The sequence below is a fragment of the Histomonas meleagridis genome (genome assembly GCF_020186115.1).
Source record: "Histomonas meleagridis strain 2922-C6/04-10x chromosome Unknown contig_41, whole genome shotgun sequence".
Taxonomy (NCBI): Eukaryota; Parabasalia; order Tritrichomonadida; family Dientamoebidae; genus Histomonas; species Histomonas meleagridis.
Window position 1 is genome coordinate 141,838 of NW_027150885.1, and position 25,688 is coordinate 167,525.

At 30.6% G+C, this 25,688-nt stretch overlaps 10 protein-coding genes across 10 annotated transcripts; 1 reads left to right on the forward strand and 9 right to left on the reverse strand.

Annotated features, from left to right (window-relative positions):
- Positions 1-431: 431 nt before the first annotated feature.
- GO595_006246 (glycerol kinase) lies at positions 432-1,955 on the reverse strand (the record flags this gene model as incomplete). Its single annotated transcript, XM_067919578.1, has 1 exon — positions 432-1,955. The coding sequence occupies one exon, from the start codon at positions 1,953-1,955 to the stop codon at positions 432-434; it is 1,524 nt and encodes a 507-aa protein (XP_067773561.1).
- A 114-nt stretch (positions 1,956-2,069) lies between these two features.
- On the forward strand, positions 2,070-3,044 carry GO595_006247 (uncharacterized protein; the record flags this gene model as incomplete). The annotated part of the gene is made up of 1 exon (XM_067919579.1): positions 2,070-3,044. One exon carries the CDS (start codon positions 2,070-2,072, stop codon positions 3,042-3,044), a length of 975 nt encoding a protein of 324 aa, XP_067773562.1.
- A 1,382-nt stretch (positions 3,045-4,426) lies between these two features.
- GO595_006248 (CAMK family protein kinase) lies at positions 4,427-4,948 on the reverse strand (the record flags this gene model as incomplete). The annotated part of the gene is made up of 1 exon (XM_067919580.1): positions 4,427-4,948. One exon carries the CDS (start codon positions 4,946-4,948, stop codon positions 4,427-4,429), a length of 522 nt encoding a protein of 173 aa, XP_067773563.1.
- Positions 4,949-6,543: 1,595 nt separating this feature from the next.
- Positions 6,544-7,149, reverse strand: GO595_006249 (eukaryotic translation initiation factor 4E type 2; the record flags this gene model as incomplete). Its single annotated transcript, XM_067919581.1, has 1 exon — positions 6,544-7,149. The coding sequence occupies one exon, from the start codon at positions 7,147-7,149 to the stop codon at positions 6,544-6,546; it is 606 nt and encodes a 201-aa protein (XP_067773564.1).
- A 735-nt stretch (positions 7,150-7,884) lies between these two features.
- Positions 7,885-9,456, reverse strand: GO595_006250 (CAMK family protein kinase; the record flags this gene model as incomplete). The annotated part of the gene is made up of 1 exon (XM_067919582.1): positions 7,885-9,456. One exon carries the CDS (start codon positions 9,454-9,456, stop codon positions 7,885-7,887), a length of 1,572 nt encoding a protein of 523 aa, XP_067773565.1.
- Positions 9,457-9,771: 315 nt separating this feature from the next.
- On the reverse strand, positions 9,772-10,320 carry GO595_006251 (uncharacterized protein; the record flags this gene model as incomplete). The annotated part of the gene is made up of 1 exon (XM_067919583.1): positions 9,772-10,320. One exon carries the CDS (start codon positions 10,318-10,320, stop codon positions 9,772-9,774), a length of 549 nt encoding a protein of 182 aa, XP_067773566.1.
- Positions 10,321-10,891: 571 nt separating this feature from the next.
- On the reverse strand, positions 10,892-12,538 carry GO595_006252 (NOL1/NOP2/sun family protein; the record flags this gene model as incomplete). The annotated part of the gene is made up of 1 exon (XM_067919584.1): positions 10,892-12,538. The coding sequence occupies one exon, from the start codon at positions 12,536-12,538 to the stop codon at positions 10,892-10,894; it is 1,647 nt and encodes a 548-aa protein (XP_067773567.1).
- Positions 12,539-13,781: 1,243 nt separating this feature from the next.
- On the reverse strand, positions 13,782-14,945 carry GO595_006253 (glycerol dehydrogenase; the record flags this gene model as incomplete). Its single annotated transcript, XM_067919586.1, has 1 exon — positions 13,782-14,945. The coding sequence occupies one exon, from the start codon at positions 14,943-14,945 to the stop codon at positions 13,782-13,784; it is 1,164 nt and encodes a 387-aa protein (XP_067773568.1).
- A 3,610-nt stretch (positions 14,946-18,555) lies between these two features.
- On the reverse strand, positions 18,556-19,155 carry GO595_006254 (Ras-related protein Rab7; the record flags this gene model as incomplete). The annotated part of the gene is made up of 1 exon (XM_067919587.1): positions 18,556-19,155. One exon carries the CDS (start codon positions 19,153-19,155, stop codon positions 18,556-18,558), a length of 600 nt encoding a protein of 199 aa, XP_067773569.1.
- Positions 19,156-24,464: 5,309 nt separating this feature from the next.
- GO595_006255 (alcohol dehydrogenase, iron-containing family protein) lies at positions 24,465-25,646 on the reverse strand (the record flags this gene model as incomplete). Its single annotated transcript, XM_067919588.1, has 1 exon — positions 24,465-25,646. One exon carries the CDS (start codon positions 25,644-25,646, stop codon positions 24,465-24,467), a length of 1,182 nt encoding a protein of 393 aa, XP_067773570.1.
- Between the last annotated feature and the right edge of the window lie 42 nt (positions 25,647-25,688).

Here is a 25,688-nt window from a genome sequence, read left to right on the forward strand (position 1 = left end):
ATTTTTTAATGCTCTCGGAAATTGTGCTGAAGCAGCCTTAAAACCACTTGACTCAACTTTCACACCAATCACTGAAGCGACTTTCAACAAGACAAGAAATACCCAAGTTCTTCTTGATCCAGTTGGTGCATTTTCAAAAGCTTTTCTTTGATTTCCCAAATTGCAAAATATTAATTATCGGACTTATCCTTAAAATAATAATAAAAAGAAGTTGTAAATAAGTTTTTTTCTTTTTAATGTTCTTTTTGTGTTATAACACAAATATTTTTATTTTTGCTTTATTTTTATTATTTTTATTTCTTTATAAACAAAAAATTCTTTTTCTTTATAATGTGTTGTGAAGTTTCACATTTTTATTTAATATTTTTAAAAATTTTATTGAGTATTTTATTTTAATAAAAACAATCAAATCAATTTTTAGAGAAAACAACTTAAAATTCATATTCCGAGGACTCGCCTGAGTCTCCAATTTCGTCTGGTTCGATCCATTCCATTGATCTTTCGACGGCTTTTTTCCACATTTTCCTTTTCTTTTCTAATTCGTTCTTACTCATCTTAGGTTTAAACACAACAACATCCTCGTCACTTTTCACAATTCCGGCATCGCTCATTCCCACACCGTAAGCTGCAGCAATTGCCGCGCCCTTAGAAGTGGCTTCGACATTTGCAGCTCGAGCAACTTCAATTTCAAGTAAATCCGCTTGAAATTGAATGAGTAAATCAGATCGTGATAAACCGCCATCAACTCGAACTCGACTTAATGGTATATCAACACACTTTAAAACATCCATAGCTTGTAATGCTATACCTTCAAGGACAGCTCTTGCTATGTGTCCGCGTGTTGTAAATCCGGTAATACCTAAAAGACATCCGCGGGCATCAGGACGCCAATATGGACAAAACAGGCCACTAAAAGCAGGCACAAAGTATACACCGCCACTATTCTTGACAGTTTTGGCAAGATCATATATTGGTTCATCAACACCTAAAATACCATTGAGCCATCGTACAGCCATCCCACATGTGGCTATTGAGCCCTCGATAGCATAACATGGTTTACTTTTTGGACCCATTTGAAATGCAATTGTTGTAATTAAACCTTTCTCGGAAAAAAGTGGTTTGTTACCAATGTTATAAAGAAGGAAACATCCCGTGCCATATGTAATCTTAGCTGTTCCTTTATGATTACATTTGTTTCCGACAAGTGATGCTTGTTGATCACCTAAAACCCCAGATATAGGTATGCCATCATATGGAGCAAACTCATCGCTAATATAGCCATAGATTTCGGCTGAACTTCGAATTTCAGCTAAACAGTTTCGGGGTACCCCAAACACTTGACACAATTCTTGATCCCATTGAAGTGTGTTCAGATCGAAGAGAAAAGTACGTGACGCATTTGTGACATCGGTAACGAAGGATTTGTGGCCTGTGAGACACCATACAATCCATGTATCTATGGTCCCAATTAAACATTTCCCATTGTCAAGAGCTTTACGAATGGATGGCTCGTTTTGTCGTAACCAAAGAATTTTAGTGGCAGTAAAATAAGTGGAAAATGGTAATCCTGTCTTGTGGAAAAATTGGTCACCATAGTTTTTCTTAAGATCAATAATAATGGATGCGTTACGATTATCACACCAAACAATTGCATTGTAGAGTGGCTTGCCTGTTTCCTTATCCCATATGATTAACGTTTCTCTTTGATTTGTAATCCCAATGGCAACAATTTCCCTTGCTGACCTATCAAGGGCTTCAAGCTTGAATGCAACAGCTTGTAGGCAATCTTTAATACTGTTTATAATCTCAATTGGATTTTGTTCAATCCATCCTGGATGTGGTGTTGTATGTGAAACTGGTGCTTGATGTGATGCAATGGTTTCCCCTGATTCAGAGTATACTGTGAATCTACTAGATGAAGTGCCTTGGTCAATTGAACCTATTAACGCACTCATTTTTCATCTGACCAAATTTAAGGCAGTTTTGATCCGTTGGGGGTGCCTCATAAACATAACCGTTTTTTCTTGGTTTTTAAACGTTCTCTTATCCCTAAAAATTTGAGCTCTTAAATGGAAGAAGAAATTGGTGATTTACCACTGAGTGAAGAAGCAAAAAAATATGTACTTTTAACAAGAATATTTTTTTGTAAGGTAATTGAATGTATTTATGCCAATCGTTGCCCAAAAGAATTATCTGATTTAATCGAAGATAAGGATCATTGGTTTTCACTTGAAATTCCAGAATCCCAATCAATTCGAAGACTTGCTGCTGGAGAACTCACATATGGATGGTTTCAAGTTGACGTTATATTAAGCAATTCAAATGATACTATTGAAAGGTGGTATCTTGTTCATCAGGAAACCAAACCAACAGAATCTCGACCTATTTTAACAGGAAATCCAAAAGAAATTCGTTCACACACTTTCAGAAAAATTTCCCAAATCCTAAGATCGATTTATGCAACAATGAACGTAATGCCAGCTAAAGCTTTGGAGTGTATGCTTTCGCGTATTCCTTCAAGTGATAGGATTACAGCATTTTGTTCACATTTTATTCCACTTCCATGTCAAATAAAGCCAATTACATCCAATGGTTTGGATCTTGAAATTAATTTTGGAACAGTGCTAACTCCAATTGGTATTTGTTCTGTGACTTGTTTTTCAAGAAAAAATGTCGAAGAATTATTACCACCAATTCAAATATCAAGCTTGAAAAATTCACGATTTTCATTTACACAAACAAATACCCAAGTTCGTGATACTACAGTTACAAATGATTATTCATCATCAGAAGATGAATTAATTTTTTCATCTGTTGGTTCATTAAGAAAATCCTTTTCATTTGAAATCATTGATGAAGGTGAAGTCTCAGATAATTCTAATGAAAGAATTTATGATGATAATGTTAACTCTTTTATTACATACATTAGAGGCTTAGATCTCAAATTTACAAATCAATTTTCCTTAAAGAGTTTGAATGAAAAACTTGATGTTTTAACCAAAGAAACAAATGAACTAAGAGAAGATTGGCTAAGGAGCTCATAACATCACTGGTAGCATTTTCAATGGTTTACTGCTATTGAAAATAAGCGGTTTTGCATATTCTGTTAAAGTGGCTGGAGAATTGTATCCATAAAGTATATTTTATTCTGCTATTCCTTCTGCAAAAGTTAGTCATGCGTTGTTTGATTCAAATACTATCTTTAAATAATAAATTACTTTTACAATGATTTTATTTCTCTTGCTAAGATAATATAACCAGCAAATAGTCATTAACTGCTTGCTGTCTGAACTATTTTTTTTTAATTTCATATGGAAGGGTTTCCTCAGCATTAATGCTGATCATGTCTTTGGAGTTGATTCAAAAAGTGTAAATTGATTTGATATTTGGTCAATAAATGTTTTCAAAATATTTTGTGATGATCTGTTTACGATGATCATGCTGGTATATACACGTCTCAATGCTTCAGCAAAGGAGAGGAAAAGAATCATCATTCAGCCTTAGGTTATTTAATTTTATGATTACCTTAAAGTCGATTTAAATTTATTTCCTCTAAAATATTTAAAATAAGAACAACATTGTTTATTTTAACCACTTAATTATACTTAATAAATCAGAACTTCTGATTCAGAAGCAGAATTAAATTCGATAATATTGAATTTATAAAAATAATACATAAAATATATGCAAGTTCCCTCTCTTTCGCAAATGTAAAAGTTCAGGGAACTAAATCGCATTGCAATACAATCAAAACAAAAAAAATAAATTTTTTGGATTGATTTTGTAAAGAAAATTTGATGTAGAAAGGGACAAAGTAATTTTGTTACACAGATTCTTGACAAGGCACTATATGAAATCAATATTTGATGATAATTGTTTCAATGAAAGAATGAGATTTGTTATAAACAACTAACTTTTCATTTCGGGAATACCTAAAAAGGTGATATTTCTTCAAGCTGCTTGCCTAAGGGACAAAATCATTTACAGAAAAAAGAAGGTGTCAATTGCTGTTTTGAATGGGCGTTTCTCTTCATTGTTATTGTTTTGTGTACAAGTTTTTTGTTTAAATACGTTCAAAAAGTGGAAAATTTTAACTTGTCATGTCACCTATTCACAAATTTCAAAACAGCAGTTAATTTCAATTCAATTTTCCCCTCATTGGTTAGCACAATTTTGTGTCTGTCGCTAAAGTGCCATTTGATGGAAAAAATCATTCACACCAAGAAACAAGCTGGTGGCTACATCTTCCTCTTGTTGATTCTATCAAATAATTATAAATTTTTATACTTATCAAATTTCATGATACCGCACAATTTTTGTAAAACTACATAAAAGAAATACTACCCTCCAAACAAAGCCAAAGCGTCACTCATTTATAACATAATAATGTTTTTTCATGATAACATATTTATTTCTCAACATAAGCTTAATCAGCAAAAGTCCGAACTACTTTGATATTACGCTTCAATTCTTGCTTTTTCAGCAAATAAAGTTTATTGTTTGTCCTATTACATAAAATTGTGCCATGAGATACCGATGATGGCACTTCAATTTCTGATCTTTTATTTGTTATTATGTTACCAACTTTCTTGTGGCTCATTGACGCGTAACTATATTTTGTTATGTTCTTAAAAACAGGGTAATTAATAAGTTTTGCCAATGGCTCTCTTTTTAATGGGTTAACATTTGTCATTGCTCTAATTAACATACAAAATTCCCTATCAGCGTACGAAGGGAATGTGAAAATTCCTGATTTTATCGCAACATCTAATTCTTCCACGTTATGATATGTCCACGGAAGTTTACCAAATGCGATTACATAAAACGTTATACCGAGAGACCAAACATCCGCCAAAAACGGGTCATATTCCACACTCGAAATAATTTCGGGCGCCATAAACTGATGCGATCCTGCGTTACTTTTAATGTTTTTTCCCCTTTCTAACATTTTGCTCAGTCCGAAATCTGCGAGTTTTGGCCTCCCATAATTATCTAATAGAATATTTGAAGGTTTTATATCTCTGTGCGCAATGTTTTGTTCGTGGCAATGTAAAAGCGCGTTAATTATTTGGTAACAATATGAATATAATTTTGGCGATTTTATTGGCCCTTCTTTAATGACTAAATCACGAAGAGAACCACCGCTACAATATTCTAACACAATATATAAACTTGTGAAACTATCATCATAAAAAAATTCATACATTGATATTATATTTGGATGGCATAAGCGAACTAATGTCGTCGCTTCGTTTTTCGTTATGTCTATTGATGTTTCTGTTTGGCTGATTTTTTTGATGCAAAAATTTAAATTATATTTATCCGATCGAACTAAAAAGATGGACCCAAAACCTCCTGACCCTATTGTGCTTACAAAATGATAATTGTGGTCGGGAAATGTCTTTTGAATCTCTAAAAGATTGATCTGTGAAGTTGGATTCAGTATCATTCTGATTTCTGGTAATTTTCCCAAAATTGTCAGTAACCAGAAAACCGTCGTATTGTTTTCAATAATGCATTATTGAAAAAGACAAGTAAATTTCTGTTGGTTGTGTACGTTGTAAAAAGTTTTGAATGAAGCTCTTGTGAGGGCCCTCGTCCTTAAAAAATATTGTTCACTGATTGCTAAAAAATGATTTATAATAGGTAAAAATTTAATGAATGTGATAGAATAAAATAACAATCAATTGTTTTTGGAATAGAACATTTTGATATGAGGATATTTATGTTTTCCTATAAAATCTTCAATGTAAAGAAGCACTTTTCTGACCCGGGCGGATTGAGGCACCAGCGGTCCTGCTCAGAAATTTTTGTGCTTATTATTGAAATTTATTGCTTTCCCAAAACTACTTTTTGAGCTTACTTTTTTAAGCTCTTCAGCTCCGAGGCAAATATCGGTAACTGAAAGTTAAAATTATTGTCTTGATATTATAATCAAACAAATAGTAATGAAGATGCATATCAATATTCATGGAATACTCCTTCTTGTTTATTTCATTATAGTGAAAGGCTTTTCTGTATTTTTTCCACCAAGGTACAAATTATATCAAAATAAAATTTATCTTTTTTTAGAAATTTCTCAGCACAATATGATCGAAATAACAAAAAACTAAAGATTACTTTTTTTCATTTTATCAAAAATTTATAATATTTATAACCAATATTAAATACTTAATCAGAACAATTACCCTTGATACAACATTAAGTAAATACCCTAATAATTTCTTTTTAAGTCTTTCACAAAATTAATTAAATTTTATATAAATTCAGTCTTATATTAAAATTCCTATTGATGTCATTTTAGTCAACATAAGCTTTTCAAGAATACGCGTATGATTTATATATACTCATGGGTTTTGCTTTCGTACATTTATTTAAGGAAAGTGACAACAACGATAGATGCTCAGCGAATTCATTTCGAAAACTTCACGAGTTATAATAACATTTTTTTCATTTTTAGTATGAATTTGGTCTTTATCAAAAGAAATATTTTTTAAATGAATAATTTTCTTTATTAAAAAAAATATTTTGCATACATTAAAATTAATAAAACTTTCTTGCTTGAGGAGCCTTTTTAACTCGTTTTGTTTTTGGTTCTCCTACTGTGTATGAAAACAGTGGCCTATTTTGTGTTCGCCCATGAACTACATGTTGTTTAAATTTCATGTGAGTTCCTGGAGGCAAGTTAATTGCCTTTGATATGGATTCTGCAATGTCCATGATGAATTGTTCACTGCTATTTGTGTGTCCTGATTTTGTCCAAAAACTAAAGATATCAGTCCCTTCTTTAATGGCCATAACAGCACCTACAACATCCTCATGGATTTGCTCTCCGATAAGGGCCAAAAGAGTTCGTTCCCAAAGTTGAGAGACATTTTTGTTATTAACAAAAAAGAACCATCGTCCACCATTAAGATTTTCTTCATCTTCCCACATTCCACGGATATCATTACGGAAAATTTGGAATTCTAATTTCCCATCTATTTCACTTGGACGTTTAAGATGTGAATAATATGACCAAAATCCCTCAATCGTATCGAACTTTCCGATTTTATGAATACTTGAAGCATACCCACCAGGTATGTCAGGTATGTCGTCATCTTGGCGTTGAAAATAAAGTGTCCATGACGAATTTAGAGGATGAGACATTTGGATTATTTACGGAATAAACGGGCGCTGGGCTTTTTGACGGTTATTCAACGATCGAAAACAAAAATGCATTGAGGTGCCTCAACTTTAATAAACACTAATGTTTTGGACGTTTAATTAGAAAGCTTGTTTTTATTATACAATATATTTTATTTAAAGAATATTTTATAATCACTAAAAAATAGTTAACATATATATCTGAATCAAAACATGTAAATCTTGATCGAAATTTTAAATTTTCTTAACATTTTGTTTTCATTTAATTCATACAAAAATTAAATGTGTAACGAACTTAAATCGTTCCAATTTTTCCATTGTAGAAAAATAAATCCGACTAATTCATGATAATGCTGTTTTCCAAATTATATTTTCCTAACGTTATTTTCTTTGAAATCTTTTGCAAAAGAATCTTCTTCAATTTAATCATAACCATCAAAATTAATATTCATTATCTAATTCTTCTTCTTTAACACTTTATCTCGAATTTTGTTTTATATTACTATGGACATGATTAATTAATATGATATAACTATTAGTATAATGATATTGACGGCGATGCAAATAGAATTTGGACAAATGATATTTGTAAGAACCATTGAAAATTATATTACACTTTTCTTAAATAGTGAATAAAAAATGAAACATAATTCTCAACTTCAGATAATTTATAATGGATTAAAACATTCACTTCTTATCCTTTATTATTTCCAAGAAACATATTATATTACTATAATCTTATCTCTCGCTCATTTCCGTTAACATTTGTTTCGCAAAGTGAAACCTCTTTCTCTCCTCATCGTAAGGCGGTTTACTACTTATTTCGGCAAGAGATTTCAATCTTGCTGTCTCTTTAATCGAGTGAACCATTATCATTTTCTTCGTTGACCAGAATATGATCAATTTGGTTCTATCGTTAAAGTTAACTTGTATGTTTCTGTTATCCATTCTAAACAATGTTGCCTCTTCATTCCTCATCCAATACTTCACGTGTCGCATTGGAACGAATCGGTCAAATGGTTTTTTCGGTAGCTCATACATTGATTTTGTCTTTTTAAGTGAAACAGCAAATCTTCGAAGTAAAGAAAGCTTCTTTTGTTGTGTAGGACTATTTGGATCCATAACTTCTGGAACTGTTGTTTGATAACTTTCCCAATATTGAACAAAAGTTTCGAATGGATCCATGGCCATTCTTGTAAGATCATTAAAGCATGCACCAACAGTGCCATCTACGAGCATATATCCAAGACCATATTTATCACTGTGATCGCAGAAACGAGCAACACAATTACTGGGGACCGTTATGATGTTATCGGTATTCAATTTTAACGGTTTTTCGATAACGTTTTCGTTTTGATGCAAATGATGAACCTCATTAACAACGTTATTATGGTATTGATGAACCTCAACAACGTTGTTATGATGTTGGTGATGAACAGGTACAGGATCTTCGCGTACAGGTGCAGCTAAGAAAGGATGCATAGAAACGTCGAGTGCATTTGGACGACGTTCAGGGTCTATTTGTAAAATAGATCGAATGAAATCTTTGGCTGATAAGGAGAGAGGAATATCTGATGGGAAATGATATTGACAGTTCTTAATATGTTCGTATGTTAACTTTGTTCGTGGGGTTTCGAATGGCGGATGTCCTGTTAACATAGCAAATGCACATACACCAATAGTCCATATGTCTACTTCATAGCTATGACCAATAAGAGATGCATGTGAAGAGAGAAGCTCAGGTGATAGATAATTTGGAGTACCACAAACAGTATACTTGCGCTCATCATCATAATCTAATTTTGCTGATAATCCAAAGTCTGCTATCTTGACATGACCATCCTTACCAATAAGGAAGTTCTCAAGTTTTAGATCGCGGTGAATAATACGGTTGTCATGGAGATAACAAAGACCTGCCATGATTTCGCGTAAAATTTTTGCTGTTTCTTTTTCAGATAAATGACCATTTTTCTTGACAAGATCTTTCACCGAATGTCCAGGACAAAGTTCGAGGACTATGTAATAATTGTTTGCATCTTCAAAGGAATCATATGATCGAAGAATGTTAACATGGTTTAAAGATTTTTGAATAAGTATTTCACTTTTGAGCTTCTCAAGTGACTTTGGTTTTGCAACTCTTTCCTTAGAGATTGCTTTCAATGCAAAATCTTCTCCATTTTGATTTGTGATTCTATAAACAGCAGCAAAACCACCACTTCCTAACTTCTCTCCACGCTTGTATACAATTGTTTTATGTGTGCTTTCATGCCTTCTTGTAAGTGTTAAAGGTACAATGACCGATTTCTTCATTAAAATGATAAATTTAAACGTATAGAAAAATACGTTTACAAATATGTTAACATTGAAAATGTTTCATCGTTCTAAATAACCATAAGAAGTTTTTCGACTTTATATATCTGTTTCATTAGATATGATAGCAAAAAGAATAATATGTTTCTATCCAAAAGAAAACAAAGTATGAATATTTTGGAACAAAGTAATTTTTTTTTTTTTTTTTTTAGTAACATAATCATTTATATAGATAAGAAAAACAGATTTATGACAAATTAAAAGTAAATCACATCGGTGCTAATTTTAAAAAAACAAAAAAGAAAGGATTTTATTTCACTTTTTTAATGGCAAGCTTGATAACAAGTAAATTAAGAATACCGCAAAAAGCATTATGTACACAACAAATGCATTCGGAAAAGTTCCGATAATTTGCGAAACAGTTGACTCTCGGGTAAGAGAAAATGCAATTGCTGCTGCAATTGCAAGTTTTATTAATGTTTTTGTACATGTAAGGGATGTAGGTGTTCTTTTACGAGTTATTTTTCGAAGGAATGAATCAACAATTGGAATCCAAAGCATTCCAAGTAATGCAAGCATAAGTAATAAATTGTTGTTCAAACCATATGATGAGGAAACAATGTATTTATACAAACGGCAGTTACACATAGATCCGATTAAGCATGCTGGGATGAGTAAATATTTGTTGATTTTCGACATAATCTTCGTTGGGAAAAAGTGTGTAACAATTAACATGATAAACACGCACACTAGCTGAAGTCCAAAGAATATAAGATAAAGCATAAAGGAATCAAAGAACTCTAATGTGACTTTGGAATCTTTAGGTGGTACAAAAAACAGGAGACCGCCACCACCTATAGACATTATAAATGCGACTACAAGCTTGTGCAAAAGTCCTAAGTATGAACCTTCAATTGACTTTTGAATAATAAAAAATATCCAAAAAGCATATAAAATTGGCCAAACAGAGACTGCAAAAGAGTTAAAAGTTCTCTTGTAGATCGGGTACGTAATCGGATTATAATATAATCTTGCTAAAATATTAACCATTTGCTGAGCTGACTCCATCCCAGAAGAACCTGAAAAGTGACAGAACATCGGTTTTTCAGAAATTATTAAAAGTGGCAAAATCCAAATTATGATTTCTTATTCGTATGACTATTTCCTATGAAATTATCCAATTATATTCCTGATACACTTTCAAAATGAAGGTCAATTCTTTGGTTTATATCAATATATAAATGTATATTTAACAAAACAAATGCAAATTAATAATATTTTACAATTTCATTTTAAATAATATTTCAAACACTAACAGCATTATCAAATGAGATCAAAAAAAATTTTATTAAAATATAATATGAAATTTTTCAAAAAACATATTTAACATTAACTTTACCCGAAGAATTCTTAGAATTTAAGTTTAAATTATTTTTTACTGAGAACACAACTCAGGATACACATCTTTTAGCTTCAAAATTTCCAAATCTGCAAGATCTTTCTTGAGATAAATTGCAATTGAACGGCCAGCAGTTACTCCCGAGTATATAAAATGTGTGTCTGGTATATAAAACATTGCTCCTGTGCGCATGTTGTCCTTATTAAATTGTTCTGCGAAATCTGCTGGAAGAACCGAAGTATTCACTCCATCATTTCCGTTCTTGAGCATATCAAGGAGAACCTTTGGCGTTACTTGGAACTTTCGTTTATTGGCAAATTTGAACGTAAGAAGAATTCCTTCTTGAGATGGACATGGAACATCTTTTTGATTCTTTCCAAGGTTTTTAATATTGATTATCCTTACTCCTCCATTAATGATCCTTAACTTTTCATAACCAATTTCCTTTACTAAGTTTGCAATTCCCATATTTACATAATATATACTATGTACCTTAGTTTCATCTCTGACAAACAATTGCGATGTCTTTAGTTCATCTGAGAAATCATATATCTCGTTAACTTTCTCAAATGCATCGGTATTTATTTCATCGATGCATCGGAAAGGCGCTTCTTTCAGCGGTTTGGGCGGTTCTATCGGTTTCACTGTGATTCTGTTAAATTCCGTCACTTTTCGTATAACCGCTACAAAAAATGCTCCTGAATCATCATCTTGAGGGTAAAACCTCATACAATTCTCTACACTTTCATTACCTTCAATAGGGAACATTGTCTCTAATAATGTTTCTTTCAGTTCTGTTGGTACCTCTTGAAAACTTTCAAATTTTTTCATTTCATTATCAAAAACAGGCCAATTTTTCAAACCGCAATGTCTTTTTAGTTCTGTGAACTTATCAGAAACATTGACGATTTCAACAGCACCTTTTAATTGACTAATAACTGATCCAACAACAGCCTCATCTTCAATTGGATTCATAGAACAAGTTGAATAAACACAAATCCCACCAACTTTAAGTAATTCTAGACCTCTTAATAAGATATTTCTTTGTAAAGAATGTAATTGTATCCCACCTTTTGGCTCCCATTTCGCTGCTGCGGCAGGATTCTTTCTACATGTTCCATCGCCTGTACATGGCACATCACATAAAACTCTGTCAAATTTGGTATTATCACCCAAATCAATGATTTCTGCATTTTGACATGTAACAAGTGCGTTTGCAGTATCAATGCGTTGTAACTGATGTACCAAATCATGGCAGCGACGTGCATTATTGTCATTAGCTATAATAAAACCATTGTTCAACATTTCGAGTATTTGTCCTGTTTTACTTCCTGGCGCAGCGCACATATCTAGAACGCTGTCGTCAGGCCCTACATCTAAAAAATGTGGTGGAATCATTGAAACGAATTCTTGTCGATGGCAATTTCCAATGCTTGTTTGATCTTGCAGCCATTTGTTAAATTCAGAAAGTTCAGGAGTTTTGCGAAGTAGTGACTTGTCAATAGCAATTTTGAAAACACGGCCAAATTTTGATGGAAGAGATGTATATTCAACAGTTTTATAATTATGCTGATTCATGTCTTCTATATATTTGTTAAGGACAGCTTCAAGTTGGCTATGATTGTCGGGTTTGGTAGAAAGACGAAAGACTGTTGGAAGTGGTGTTTTAAAAGTTTCGATCATTAAATTAAAATTTTCTTCAGTAAGTTGAGTAGGGACTAAAAGTTGATGGTAATAGTCAATAAAAGTTTGGCTTATGTCACCTAATGAATAATCTTGTTTTGGTTTAGAATTACGTCTGTTGGAAAACTTTTTTCCCATTGGAACAGATCATTTCATATCACATGTCATGTTAATATTGAAGACCGTTAACAATTCAAATGGAAAAAAGAGAAGAATGGGCACCAGCATTTTCTAAAATAGGAATAGACAAAGAAAGAATGATGGGAATGTCAGAAACAGAATTTATAAATTGCAAGGATTACCTTATAATGGAAGGATTTAAGCCAGGTCCAATTCCTGAAATAAGCGAAGAAAAAATGGAGCAAATGATTTTAATGTCAATTAAAAAAAAGAACCAAATGCAAAAAAAGCCTGAATAAGAAAAACATCATAAATTATAACCATCAAATGTATTTTGGAAATTATAATTTTATGTTCATATCATAAAACTAAAACTACTTATTATTTTATTTATTTTTTTATTTCGAGTCTTTGTGATAAAGGAAGGAATCAATTCATTAATGTTTATTCAATAAGAAGCAAACATAAGTGCTTTCCAAAATAATTTAAATAATTTCCAAATATTATTTTGAAATATTAAATTATTAAAATAAATTTCAAATAAAACAAATAAATTTCTTTAGTATTAACATCAATTCCTTTTTGTTCAAGAAGTAATCCAACTATTTCTGCATTACCATTTGAAGATGCCCAAATAAGTGCTGTATAAAATAATTTAAATGATTTCCAAATATTATTTTGAAATAAAAAATTATTAAAATAAATTTTATCTTTAGCATTAATATCAATTCCTTCTTGTTCAAGAAGCAGTTTTACCATTTTAATATTTCCAATCATACATACTTTTACAAGTTCTGGCTAAAATATTTAAATTATAATCAGAATATATTTTTAAATCGTTAAAAAAATTAAAAAAGTACAATCACCGAAAGTTCTTTTTTGTGTTATATAAATATGAATTTTGTTTGCTTTATTTACCAAAAGTGTCATTGCTTCAGTCATTTGATAAACGAAGTACATTCTGAATCAACAGTTAATTCTTGTGAAGCATATCTGTGATGTATCTCAAACAAAATGAAAACGCAGTCAGAATACAACAAAAACAACAAATTTTTTGTATAGTTTACATGGAATTTGAAAGAAACGATCATTCAAAATTCACAAAATTCCATCACTTAACTTTTTACTTATCACCATACTTTGCTTTGTGGCCTATTTTATCAGCGGTGATGATTGCTGCAGCCACTTGTTGTACAGTAACTGGGAATGGCATTGAGTGAATCGACTCCTCAGGGATGCAAGATTTCTCGGCGACTTCCATAAGTTCCTTTTGTGAGATGCTTTCGACGCCAATGTCCTTAAGACAGACTGGAAGACCGATTTCGAGGCAGAAGTTAATGACTTCTTCGAGTTCTTCTTTCGGTGCATTCTCAAGAACAAGTTGACAAATGGTACCAAAAGCAACTTTTTCGCCATGATAATAATGGTGTGTTCCTGGAAGGATAGTTAATCCATCATGGATGGCGTGAGCTGCTGCAAGACCACCACTTTCAAAGCCTAAGCCGGAAAGGAGAATGTTGGTTTCAATGATGTTCTCAAGTGCTTGAGTGACCATCTTACATTCGCATGCAGTTTTAGCTTTGACGCCATCAGAAAGAAGGGTCTTGTAGCAAAGGGTGGCAAGGGCCATGGCTGCAAGTGTGCCTTTGGCCTTTGGACATGGTCCTGGTTGTAATCCATTTGGTTGAGAGGAATCTCGGGCACCACATGGAAGTCCTGCATTAACACCACTGAAGGAGCGTTGTGTGGCACGTGCTTCGAAATAGGTAGAAAGAGCATCACCCATACCAGAGACTAAGAATCGAACTGGTGCTGCTGCAATGACAGCAGTATCAATCAAGATGACACTTGGGCTTTGTTTGAAGTAGAAATAATCATCAAAAGCACCGTCTTCAGTGTAAACAACAGCAGAATGTGATGTGGGTGCATCTGTGGCTGCAATTGTGGGTACAATGATAAGTGGCTTTTCACCTGCTGATACACACTTAGCTGTGTCAATGGCTTTGCCACCGCCAAGACCAATGATGCAATCACAATTGTTTTCTTTGCCAACTTTTTGTAGTCTTTCGATTTCCTTACGTGAGCACTCGCCACCAAATGCACTTGAAACAATGGTAACGCCAAACTTCTCTTGGGTTGCTTTTAATTTGTCGGCAACACGAGCTGAATCATCTTTATGGGCAATCAAAAGAGCGGATTTACCATAGGATGCTATGAAATATCCTAAGTTAAGAAGCTCGTCAACACCTTGAACGTACCTTGAGGGGCAGATAAAGGCTTTCCTCATTTGATGAAATGACGAATTTATTTCAAAAAGTTTGAATTCTTCTGTCGTTTTTTGGTTAAACTTTTTCAGATCAAAGTAAAAACAAAATTCTGAAATCAAGATTGAACGATGAGATCTTTGGTGATGTGACAAAAACCACTTCAATCCCACCCAAATTAAAAATGATCATATAAAATCACAGATGATAATAACCATTCAACAAATTGATTTATGCGTTGCAGGATTTTAATTTCAAAAACCATTTCAATTTGTTTTTCAACTTTGAATAAATGCAATTGTTTGAAAAAATAAATTTATTTATATGCTTATTAATCAACATCAAAATGAAACACTTTTTAGATTTGACAAAGTATGTTAGCAAATTGGCTTTATTTGATATGTATGAACGTTTTTAATTCAATTTTTATCATCCAAAATTTTATGTCTCGGAGAATAGAACGGGTCCTATTCTAATTTGAAAATTCATGAATTTTAAATATTTCATTCATAAAAAACATATGATGTATTTTCTTATATATATATTTTCTTTATTCTATAACCAATTCTAAATTTAGATATTTGTATTTATATTTTCATTTTTATGTATTTAAAATGATAGGTACCATTAGATTTCAGTTCCTAATCAAATAAACTCTCTCATTTTTTCAGATATCGAATAAATAAACATGTTTATAAAAATGCTATGATAAAAACTAATTTCCTAGAAGACATATTTGTGATATCTTATTTCATTATCGAAAAAATGCAAAATATTTTCCTGACTTATCAATTTTAACTAGAAAGTTAATAATTCTCTAATAAAAATTTGATTATTTTTAAAATCAAAAATAATATATAATGGAATATATAAAACACCTATCATCACATGCCTAAGCCAATTTTATATGAAGATATATTTGTTTTATTTTTACATGTCAAATCTTCAAATATAAGTTTTTATCTTATAAAGATATCTTATAAAGCCAGAACGAGTTCATAGAAGACCATTTTCACAGTACAAACTATGTCTAGAATGATCCATTTTCAGAGGATCTTAAAGAAAAAACATTTAGATAATTATAAATTCAGTTTTATGATTGATTATTATTCTATTATTACTTTTACGGTCACTTTTTAAATAATTCTAAAAGTACACAATTTTGACATGAACACACAAAAGTTGAATGGCTATTCAACTGAAACTTTATTCTCATAAAAAGTTGGTTGTTTTTTGTTCTTAAACCCATTCAAATGTCAAGTCCTCACTTGTGAGCAAGTAAATGATATCTTTTCATGTCACCTAATGCTTCATGTGAGTACCTTGGCATCCAAAATAATTTCGATTAAAACTCACATTTCACATCGAAAAACAGTTGTTACACACATTTATAATGAAAAATTAAAGGTTTTTCGTTACAACCAAACCAGATTTATATTGGAAACGCATATACCAAATCGATGAAATATAATGACCATTCTCAATTAATGATAACATTAATTCACATTGGCACTTTCATCCTCCTCATAAATTTCAACAAACATGTTTTTATTTCAAATAAATATTATTCTAATTCTCTCAATGAAAATAAAACAATGAACAAGCATGTGCATAACAAAAGCATTCATTACATGCCGAGTAACAAGAGAGAACTCATAAAGAGTAAAATATATTTACAAAAAATTCAAACAGCAAACAATTTAAATCATTTACTGCAATGCGTTTCACTTAATAATTCTCTAAATAACAATAGAATAGGTTTTAAGCGTTTCGTTTCTTCAAATTTAATAATATCGTATTTTTATTCCAAAATAACTGCAATCTTTCATATCCTGCATAATATATATCATTTTAATGAAAGTTTTCAATGTAATTTATCAATGAATTGCAGCAATAATATTCTTAAGTATCTACCAAAGATATTTAATGCATTAATTACTTCGGCATATGCAAATACAACTTTGTACGTATTTATATTTTTTGTTTTTACTTCCTTTTTTTAAAATTAATTTTAATCAGAAAAGCATTTATAATCAAAAAAACGAAGTTATTCCGATTTTAATGATTCTCTTTTTTGTTAATACAAAGCAATCATTTGATGAAACAATAAAAACACTCACAATATCTGATTCCAATGATTATTCAAAAGATTATATGAATGATACAGAACGTGTTATAATTATTGATGTTGACGAGCTTGAAAGTGATTTATTAAGAGAATGGCCTTTATTAACAACAGTAATAATTGGAGAAACAGTTGGAAATATAAATAGTAGAGCATTTGCATCATGTAAACAATTAAAATATGTCCAATTTCCAGATAAATTAATTTATTGTATATAACCAACACATTTTAAAACATAATTATGAAGTTCAAAATCATTATGTAAAAGTTTATCATAATTTTCTTGTTGTTTTCCTAAAATGATGAGCGTTCATCAATCAAACAAAGTATAAAATAAAAATTTTTTTTATATCGACCATAGTCAGCTGGATGTATGAAAGCTTACAATTTGACTTGAAAAATGAAAAAAGTTGTATGCATCCACCTCTACTTCATAGAACTTTTTGAATCCATATTTCTTCAATGATAAAAAGTTAATTTTTACATTTGCTATTAGAATTTATTAGTGGTTTTAATTATTTTCGATTTTCTTGATAGTTAACAAGAGTTTGTCAACAGGAAAATTCATGATCAAAAAAATAACTATAAGGATTTATTTACTAAAACATGATGTTTATTTTGCAAAACATAAAAAAAAAAATATTATAATATTACTACAGTAAAAATATGTGATTGGATGATCAACCTCCTTCTTTTCATCTCTTTGTTATAGTTTTATTTTTTAGGAGGTAACGATAGATAATGCAAAATCTCCACTTTTTCAGTAAAAACTTCCTCGATAGACATTTTTCAAAACGACTTTTTCAGAAGAATTCTCACTTCAAAAAACATGTTAAAAAAAACAAAACAATATTTAATTTCTACAAATTTTCTAATTACATTTTGCAAGTAGTTCTCTATAATTTGTTCTAACTCTTGAGAGTTCCTCCAACAAATCATTTTGCCTTGCGTTTTGCTCCAATTGGAGTAATAATATTCTTTCAAAAAGCCCATAAAAATTATTTTAAAAAAGTGTTTTTATTTCAATACTTTATGTGGATACGATTAAAATATATTGATTTTTATCGAAAATAAAACAGAAATTAGAAATTATAAAAAAACTAGATCCGAGCATGTACTTTTAGAGGTCCATCTCCAGTGTTATATACCATTGGGATATCAAAAAATAAAAAACAAAATGCATGAAATATCACTCTTTTTACATATTCCATGTTTTCTTCCAATTAAAAATTTAAATTAAATTCCAAGATTTTTTGATCATGATGGAAAAATTAACTGGAATAATGATAAAAAATTAAAAAATATAAAAACATAAATCGGATCGTTATGAAATTTTTGATCTAATAGTCGAGAAAAATGAACAGAAGAGGTTCCAACAATCATCGCTTGCAAAAGGGTTAAAACCGTTAACCCCATTTTTTGATAACAATTTCAAAAGCGCATTCAAAAATTCAAAGAGATCGGCGGTTGAAAATTTTAGAATCAAATGTTTATTGATATCGCTGATCTTAGCAATTACATTGATTTTTGTTTTGATTTTGATTTACTCTGAGCGTAATTGAGGAAGATTCGATTTTTCTAGCGTTGTCTGATGATTTTAAATAAAGTTCGGTAATCATTTTGAATCCTTCTTCAATGTTTTTACCACTTTTTGCACTAACTTCCAATGCAGGGATATTATTTAAGACACCTATTTGCTCAACTTCGTTAGGTGCAACTTGTCTTTGATCCTCAAGATCACATTTATTTCCAAAAATAATCATAGGAATTTCTTCTGATGTTGGAATACCACTCTTTTGGTATAGATCATCTTTCCAATTTTTAAGATGTTCCACTGTTTCGTGTTGTGTTATATCAAAAACAAGAATAACAGCTTCGACTCCACGATAAAAAGAAGCACCTACCGAATGAAATCTTTCCTCACCTGCTGTGTCCCAAATGTTTAAATCGACTTGTTGTCCATTGACTTGAATTGTTTTCGAAGAAAAATCAGCGCCTATTGTTGCTTTGAAATCAGCCCTAAATTCTTCAGCTATATATTTGTGAATGATTGTTGTTTTCCCGACACCTGAGTCACCAAGAACAACAAGTTTGCACATACGGCTCATCTTTCAAAATGAAAAAGTGACATACCCAAAGATCAGGCCAAGTAAGGATTGAATATAAGCTCAAGAAAAAGTCACTTTTGCCAACAAGATGTATCGTTACACTTTGTATTTCTGCCCAAAAACTAAACTAAATTTTTAGGCTAAATTTAAAAAAACGAACCATGGCTCATAGCTACTGCACTCAAAAGTTCTCAAAGTGCTGTAAGCACACTAAAACTTGATTTCTATAAAGGAATTACATTTTGACAATAAGAAGTGTATGGCATAGCCAAAAGCCACACATGTATAATAAGTCTATTTGTAAATCATTTTATAAATTAATATCAAAATTAACGTTAATTACATATTAATTGATTTTTTAGATGTCACAAGATTTCATGCACAATGAAGAGGATGGATTCAATTAAATAAACGGTTGCCAAAAAGAAAATTTATTCTTTTTAGGGGATGTTATGATATTTATTAAATTTTTTTTATGAACTAATACTTTCGATGAAGAATAGAATGATATCTTTTATATTTGTATAACATCAATATTAAATTTTTTAGCAGGCAAAATATTTCAATATTGTCTTACTCAATTCAAATTTATAGCTCTATATTTTGTATATAAGGCTATAGGTTGTTGAAGAAAGTCACATGCTCGGATTTGATTTTAGTAATGCCATTATTTGTAAATGAGATTTCGACAAAGAAGCAATTTTTCAAGAATATGTCTGGATTAAATTTTGCAAATTTTTTGATATTGCTATATTTATTTTTTTTAGGGAAAAATATTAAAAAATGGAAGCTCTGGACAAAAAATAAAAACATGACTTTTTGTGTTACTTTTGCGGTTTGATCGGCAGAATGATCCAGACTTTTTTGAACACCAAAATCGTTGTTTGACTCCTTCCTCAATAAAGCTTGAATAATTAACAAAAATTTTCTCAATATCTTCGTGATGATTTCATGAAAAAAATCATTTTTTAAGCACAAAACTCATCTCACGAAGATAACAAATTTTTTATTGATAACATCAACTCATTTAATCTTAACATATTGTATTAATAAATTTTGAGATTACTTAAAATCTTGAAGAATTTTTTTTATTTAATTTTGAGAAGTCTCATGGCTTCATAAACCCCGGTCATTTCTGGCTCATATAGCAGCTCAAAACCTTTGATATCACCATCATATTCTACGTATCTTTGCAATCCATGTACATCGTGCAAAATTTCTTCTTTGTTTATACTTCTTAATTTTCCGAACCTGTTCTTATATTTTTTATAAGCTTCTTTTGCTCTCTCTCTCTTTTGAGTAAATTTCCTGAGCTCTTCTTCGAGTTTTTGCTCTCTTTTTTTAAATTTTTGAATAGTTTCAATAGAGCTTTGGCTAGGAAAGTTTTTACGACATTTCGAAAGTTCTTTATGAATAACATAAATTTCTTTATCTAAATCATCAACTCTTTCTTCTGCGCTTTCTACTATTTTATCAATTACTTTTAGTAGTGATTTATATGCTTGATTAATAGTCATAAGTGCCTTCATAATACCATTTGAATCCAAATTTCCAACAACTTGGATGCCTTTTATGTAAAGTTTTTTGCAAAATTCAATGTCATTACGATTTCCGCAATATGTATAAACTGAATTTTTATTTTCATCACATAAAGAAGAATTAGTACTTTCGACAATTGGTAAAAGTCGATTCATCCAATTAACATTACCTATTTTACATACTTTACAAAAAGGTGTGTTACTTTTTCTATCATGCCTATCAACTTCATATTTTGGATTTATCAGAATATCAACTAATCCATCTAATGAATAATCAAGTGCTAAGCTTAAGGGTATACGTCCTTGTTCATCACAACCCTTAGTAATTTCAATTTTTGTGTTTTCATTTGAAGAATTCCAAATAAAATCAATTAATTCCATATTTTTCTTTTTAATTGCAATATTAAATGGTACACCAATAATAAAATTATATTTTCCCATTCTTCTTAAATATTCGATTTTGTAGAAAGATGAATTAATATATGCAGCTACAACAGGGAATTTATTATTTAATGCATTAGCCCCATGTTGAACTAATGTTTCAAACATAGATTGATTCGAATTTTTTAATGCTATAGCTATAGGTTCAAATTCAGAATTAGGATAACTTAATTTACAACCTTTATCAATTAAAATTAATGCTTCGTTATATAACCCTTTCCTTAATAATATTGAAATCGGTGGTAATCCATTCTTACTAATAACATTTAAATCACAACCACTATTAACTAAGAAATCAAATCTTTCCCTATTTAATGGATTAGTTTCACAAACTTATACTAATAAATTTTTAATGGTTTCATTTGACTCACCAATTTTCATATTTCTTGTTAATTGACTACACATTGCTAAATTATTATTTTTATACATTTCAGTAAATATACAGACACCATCCTTATTTTCTAAATCAGCTTTAATACCTCTTTGAATATAATAATTAAGTCTAGCAAAATCTTGTTCAAAGTAAGCTTCATGAGCTAAAGTATTACCATCTTCTTTTTGTACTGAAATATCACCATTATATCTATCTTGAAGCATTTCAGCTATTTGATCATCTCTTCTTTTAAATGCTAAATATTGTACTGTTTCATCATCTAAATTTTTTATGTTAGGACTAACACCTAAATCAAGTAAAAATTGGAAAACTTGTGAATATTCATTAATGTTATTATATGCATAATGTAGTAAAGTTCCTCGATATTTTTCAATTATATGATTTATATCTACTCCTAAGTCTTTATAATCTTTTGCAAGGTCATAATTACCTTTTAATACTGCAATATCAAATATGTTTTCATCATCAAAAGTAATTTTTAAATTACAATAGTTTTGTATTAAGATTTGCGCAATTTCTCTATAATTATTTAGTGTACAATATGCTAGATTAGTACTGTTTATATCTTTTCTATTCAAATCTAATTTAACACCAAATCCTGCTAACATTTTAACTCGTTCAATATTATTATTATTAACTGAGTTATATAAATCTATTAAATCTTCAGTATCATATTTTCTGGATAAAATTTCTTGATAAATTGGATTATCTTTGCAAGGATAATTATTGGCATTTTTAAGTGATGTCCGTACTAAAATATGAAATTTTACATATTTTGGATTAGTATTCCCATAATATTTATTATGAATTACATCTTGCATCCAATAAACTCCTTTTGAATTTGGAATAAATATATTAAAATTATTTTCAATAATTTTTTTTATCATTTCAGGTTTGTAATTCTTTGAAAAAATATCTAATATTGTTCTTCCATCTTTAGTAGGAACTTGTATATCTTGCCCATTTTCAATAAATACATGAAAATCATAGTCTTCCTCAATTAAATGAAATGGAAGGAGTCCATTAGAATCATAACATGAAAGATTTGCCCTATATTTTTTAATAAGAAGCTCAATAACTTGTATGCTTGAGCTTTGGGCAGCTATATGTAATAAGCTTTTTCCGTTATCTTTTAATTCTAATACCAAGGGCATATTATATATCAAATATTCAATTATATCAGTTTGAGAATTTTCAACTGCTGTAAATATTGTTTGCTCTTTATAATTCTTAGGTGTAACTGGGTGATCAAATTTAATATCAAGTGCTCGGATTTTATTGAAACTTTCTGAAAAATTACGTAAATTTTCTGGGGTATTTAAACGATCAAAAAAACCATGATTAAAAATTATTTTTGCTGTGGTGAGTGAATGACATACATATGTTGGTACTTCAGAAGCTTGTCTCATACGAAGACTTGTAACTTCTGGACTTGTAAAATTAATTGGTTCAGGTGTAAATCCTGTTCCTTTTATTTCATCGCTATTAAATATACTATAATAAAGTTCAGAATCAACAATTGGCGATAAATATGTTGAATCATCTATTTGAACACGCATCGCTGATAACACGATTTGGATTTTGTTCTTTGCATCACTTGATGATTTTGCATTTCGAATAATCCTTAAGATGATTGCAACTGCTTCAGGTTTTGTTATATACCCAACATCTCGAATGAAACCAGCAATGATATCAATATTAACTTTTTTATAAAAATTGTCATTGCAAAAGAAAAAATAGGCAGATCTTAACATTATATAATATTCTATAGAATCCGTACCAAAACAATGCATACTAAACCTTCTAAACCATTCATATACTTTTGGTGTTTGGGTATTATATTTATTAAAGGGTGCTGTTGGATTTTGACCCATATTTATGAAATAAGCAACAAAAGCCACACAAATTTCTGTTGAAAAATTCTGATGTTTATTTTAATTTTTGCCGTCCATCTTTTTTTTTGAGTTGATATTTTTGCCATGGTTGGCAAAACGTTTAAAGTTCAGTTGCGTCCTTGATTTTTTAACGGTTTTGGAAAAGATTTTTCCTTTTAAAAGGATTTTTTATTCGCTTAATAATGAATTTCTTTCTTTTCCTTTAATATATCTCATAAAGTTTATTTTTTCAAAGTGGATCACTTGAGTTTAAATCTTTGGGATTTGAAGTGACTTACAATTAACTTAATTAAGTTTTTTTACCATTCTAATTGAGATAACAAAGTATTGTCACAGATAAATGGAGAATTACCAAGGTAAACATATTACACTAAATTAAAAATTGAAATATCTTTCTTTTGCTTATCGAAAAAACAATGCAATATGACCATAAGAACTCTAAATTTCATATTTTTTCATTAACTTATCTTGAAATGTGTTTATGATTTGAAAAAAAACTTTGTAATAAAAAATATTCTTCACTTTTGGTGTAATTGAAAGCCAAACAACAACAGAAAAAACCTCAAATGAATAAAATGAAAATATTTTTATTTTGTGCGTATAAAATAGAGTATAAACCACGAAATAAGTTGACCAAAATTTAGTTATTTAATTAATTCAAAATAAATATAAAATATTTATAAAATTCATTTGTAAAAATCATGTTGTAACTTTGATATGTGTCTTACTCAATCAAAAATTACGATATTTCCAGAAATTTTGTGTATTATTATTTTATTTCATAAGTAAATCACATACTATATCACTTTATTATCCTTTTCCGTAAATCACTATTATTTCCAATACTGTCATGAAATACCGAATCTTAAAAGAAAATTTCATATAAACTAGAAAAGCCTTGGTATTAATCTGTTGGTTTTATTATTAATTATCCTAAATGACATTTGAAAATAATTTCTCAAAATCAAAAGATATTTCACACAAATGAAATTTAAAAAACGATAATATTTCATAAAAATCAAATTGATGGATCGTTTTTACTTAAACGATGCAATGGCTCAAAATTTCTTTTGTTTCCTTTTCACCAATTGATCCTCTAAATCCGAATGGTTTTCCACCAACAGATGCCATGACCATCTTCGTTACCTTATCCAAGTCACCATCTTTGATCTTAGCTCCTTCCCAATCGGTGACTTTTGTAGCTTGTCCGATATCCTTAATGAACTTTCTAATACCAGCGATGCATCCGCGCGCTTTTTCTTCCTCAGTTCCTTGGCAACCGAATACGAATTCACCAGTTTTAGCCATAATTGATTTCCTTTGTTCGAATTGGTTTTCGAGTAAGAATGGAGTAACAATAGCTAATGTTGCGCCATGATCGATACCGTATTCGACAGTAAGTTGATGACCGATCATATGAATTGCCCAGCATTGTTCCTTACCTAATACTAAGATGTTATTAAGTGCGAATGAAGCAGCGATGATTAATCTTTCATGAAGTTCAATTGATGAATTTTCTTTAACAACATCAGCACCAATGTCAACAAGTTCTTTGAGGACGGACATTAAGAAATGATCCATCAATGGATTCTCAGCTGGTGTCATTAATTGATCAATGATATGGCATGCTGCATCATATACACCGTTTCGGAGTTGACGAACTGGTAATGTCATTGTGTACTGTGGATCCAAAAGTGAAAACTTGGGATATGTCATTTGGCTAAATCCTGCTGCCTTTGCATGAATTGAACGACGACTGACAACAAATCCGCTGTTCCATTCACTGCCTGTTGCTGGAATTGTCATTACAGATGCAACTGGATATGCTTCTGTTGGCTTGACGCTACCCATTAAGATGCCCCAAGGATCTTCCTTATCATCAAGTTTGGATGCAAGTGAAATGAATTTGGTTCCATCAAGAACTGAACCACCACCAACTGCAAGAATAAGATCTGGCTTGAATTCTTTGACAACTTTAACAATTTCAACTAATCTGTCGTATTCTGGATTTGGTGGAATGCCGCCTTCCCAACGAACTTCGCATTTGAGTTCTGCAAGTGCTTCGGTGACATCTTTTCTGGCTCCATTATGATCTATTGAACCACCACCAAATGTGCAAAGGATTTTGCTGTTTGACTTAACAAACTTTGGCATGTACTCCTTAACACATCCTGTGCCAAAGGCAACTTGTGTTGTGTTGTTCCATAACCAATGTTGAGACATTACAATAATAAAGTGAACCAATTATCACACGATATCTTTTCT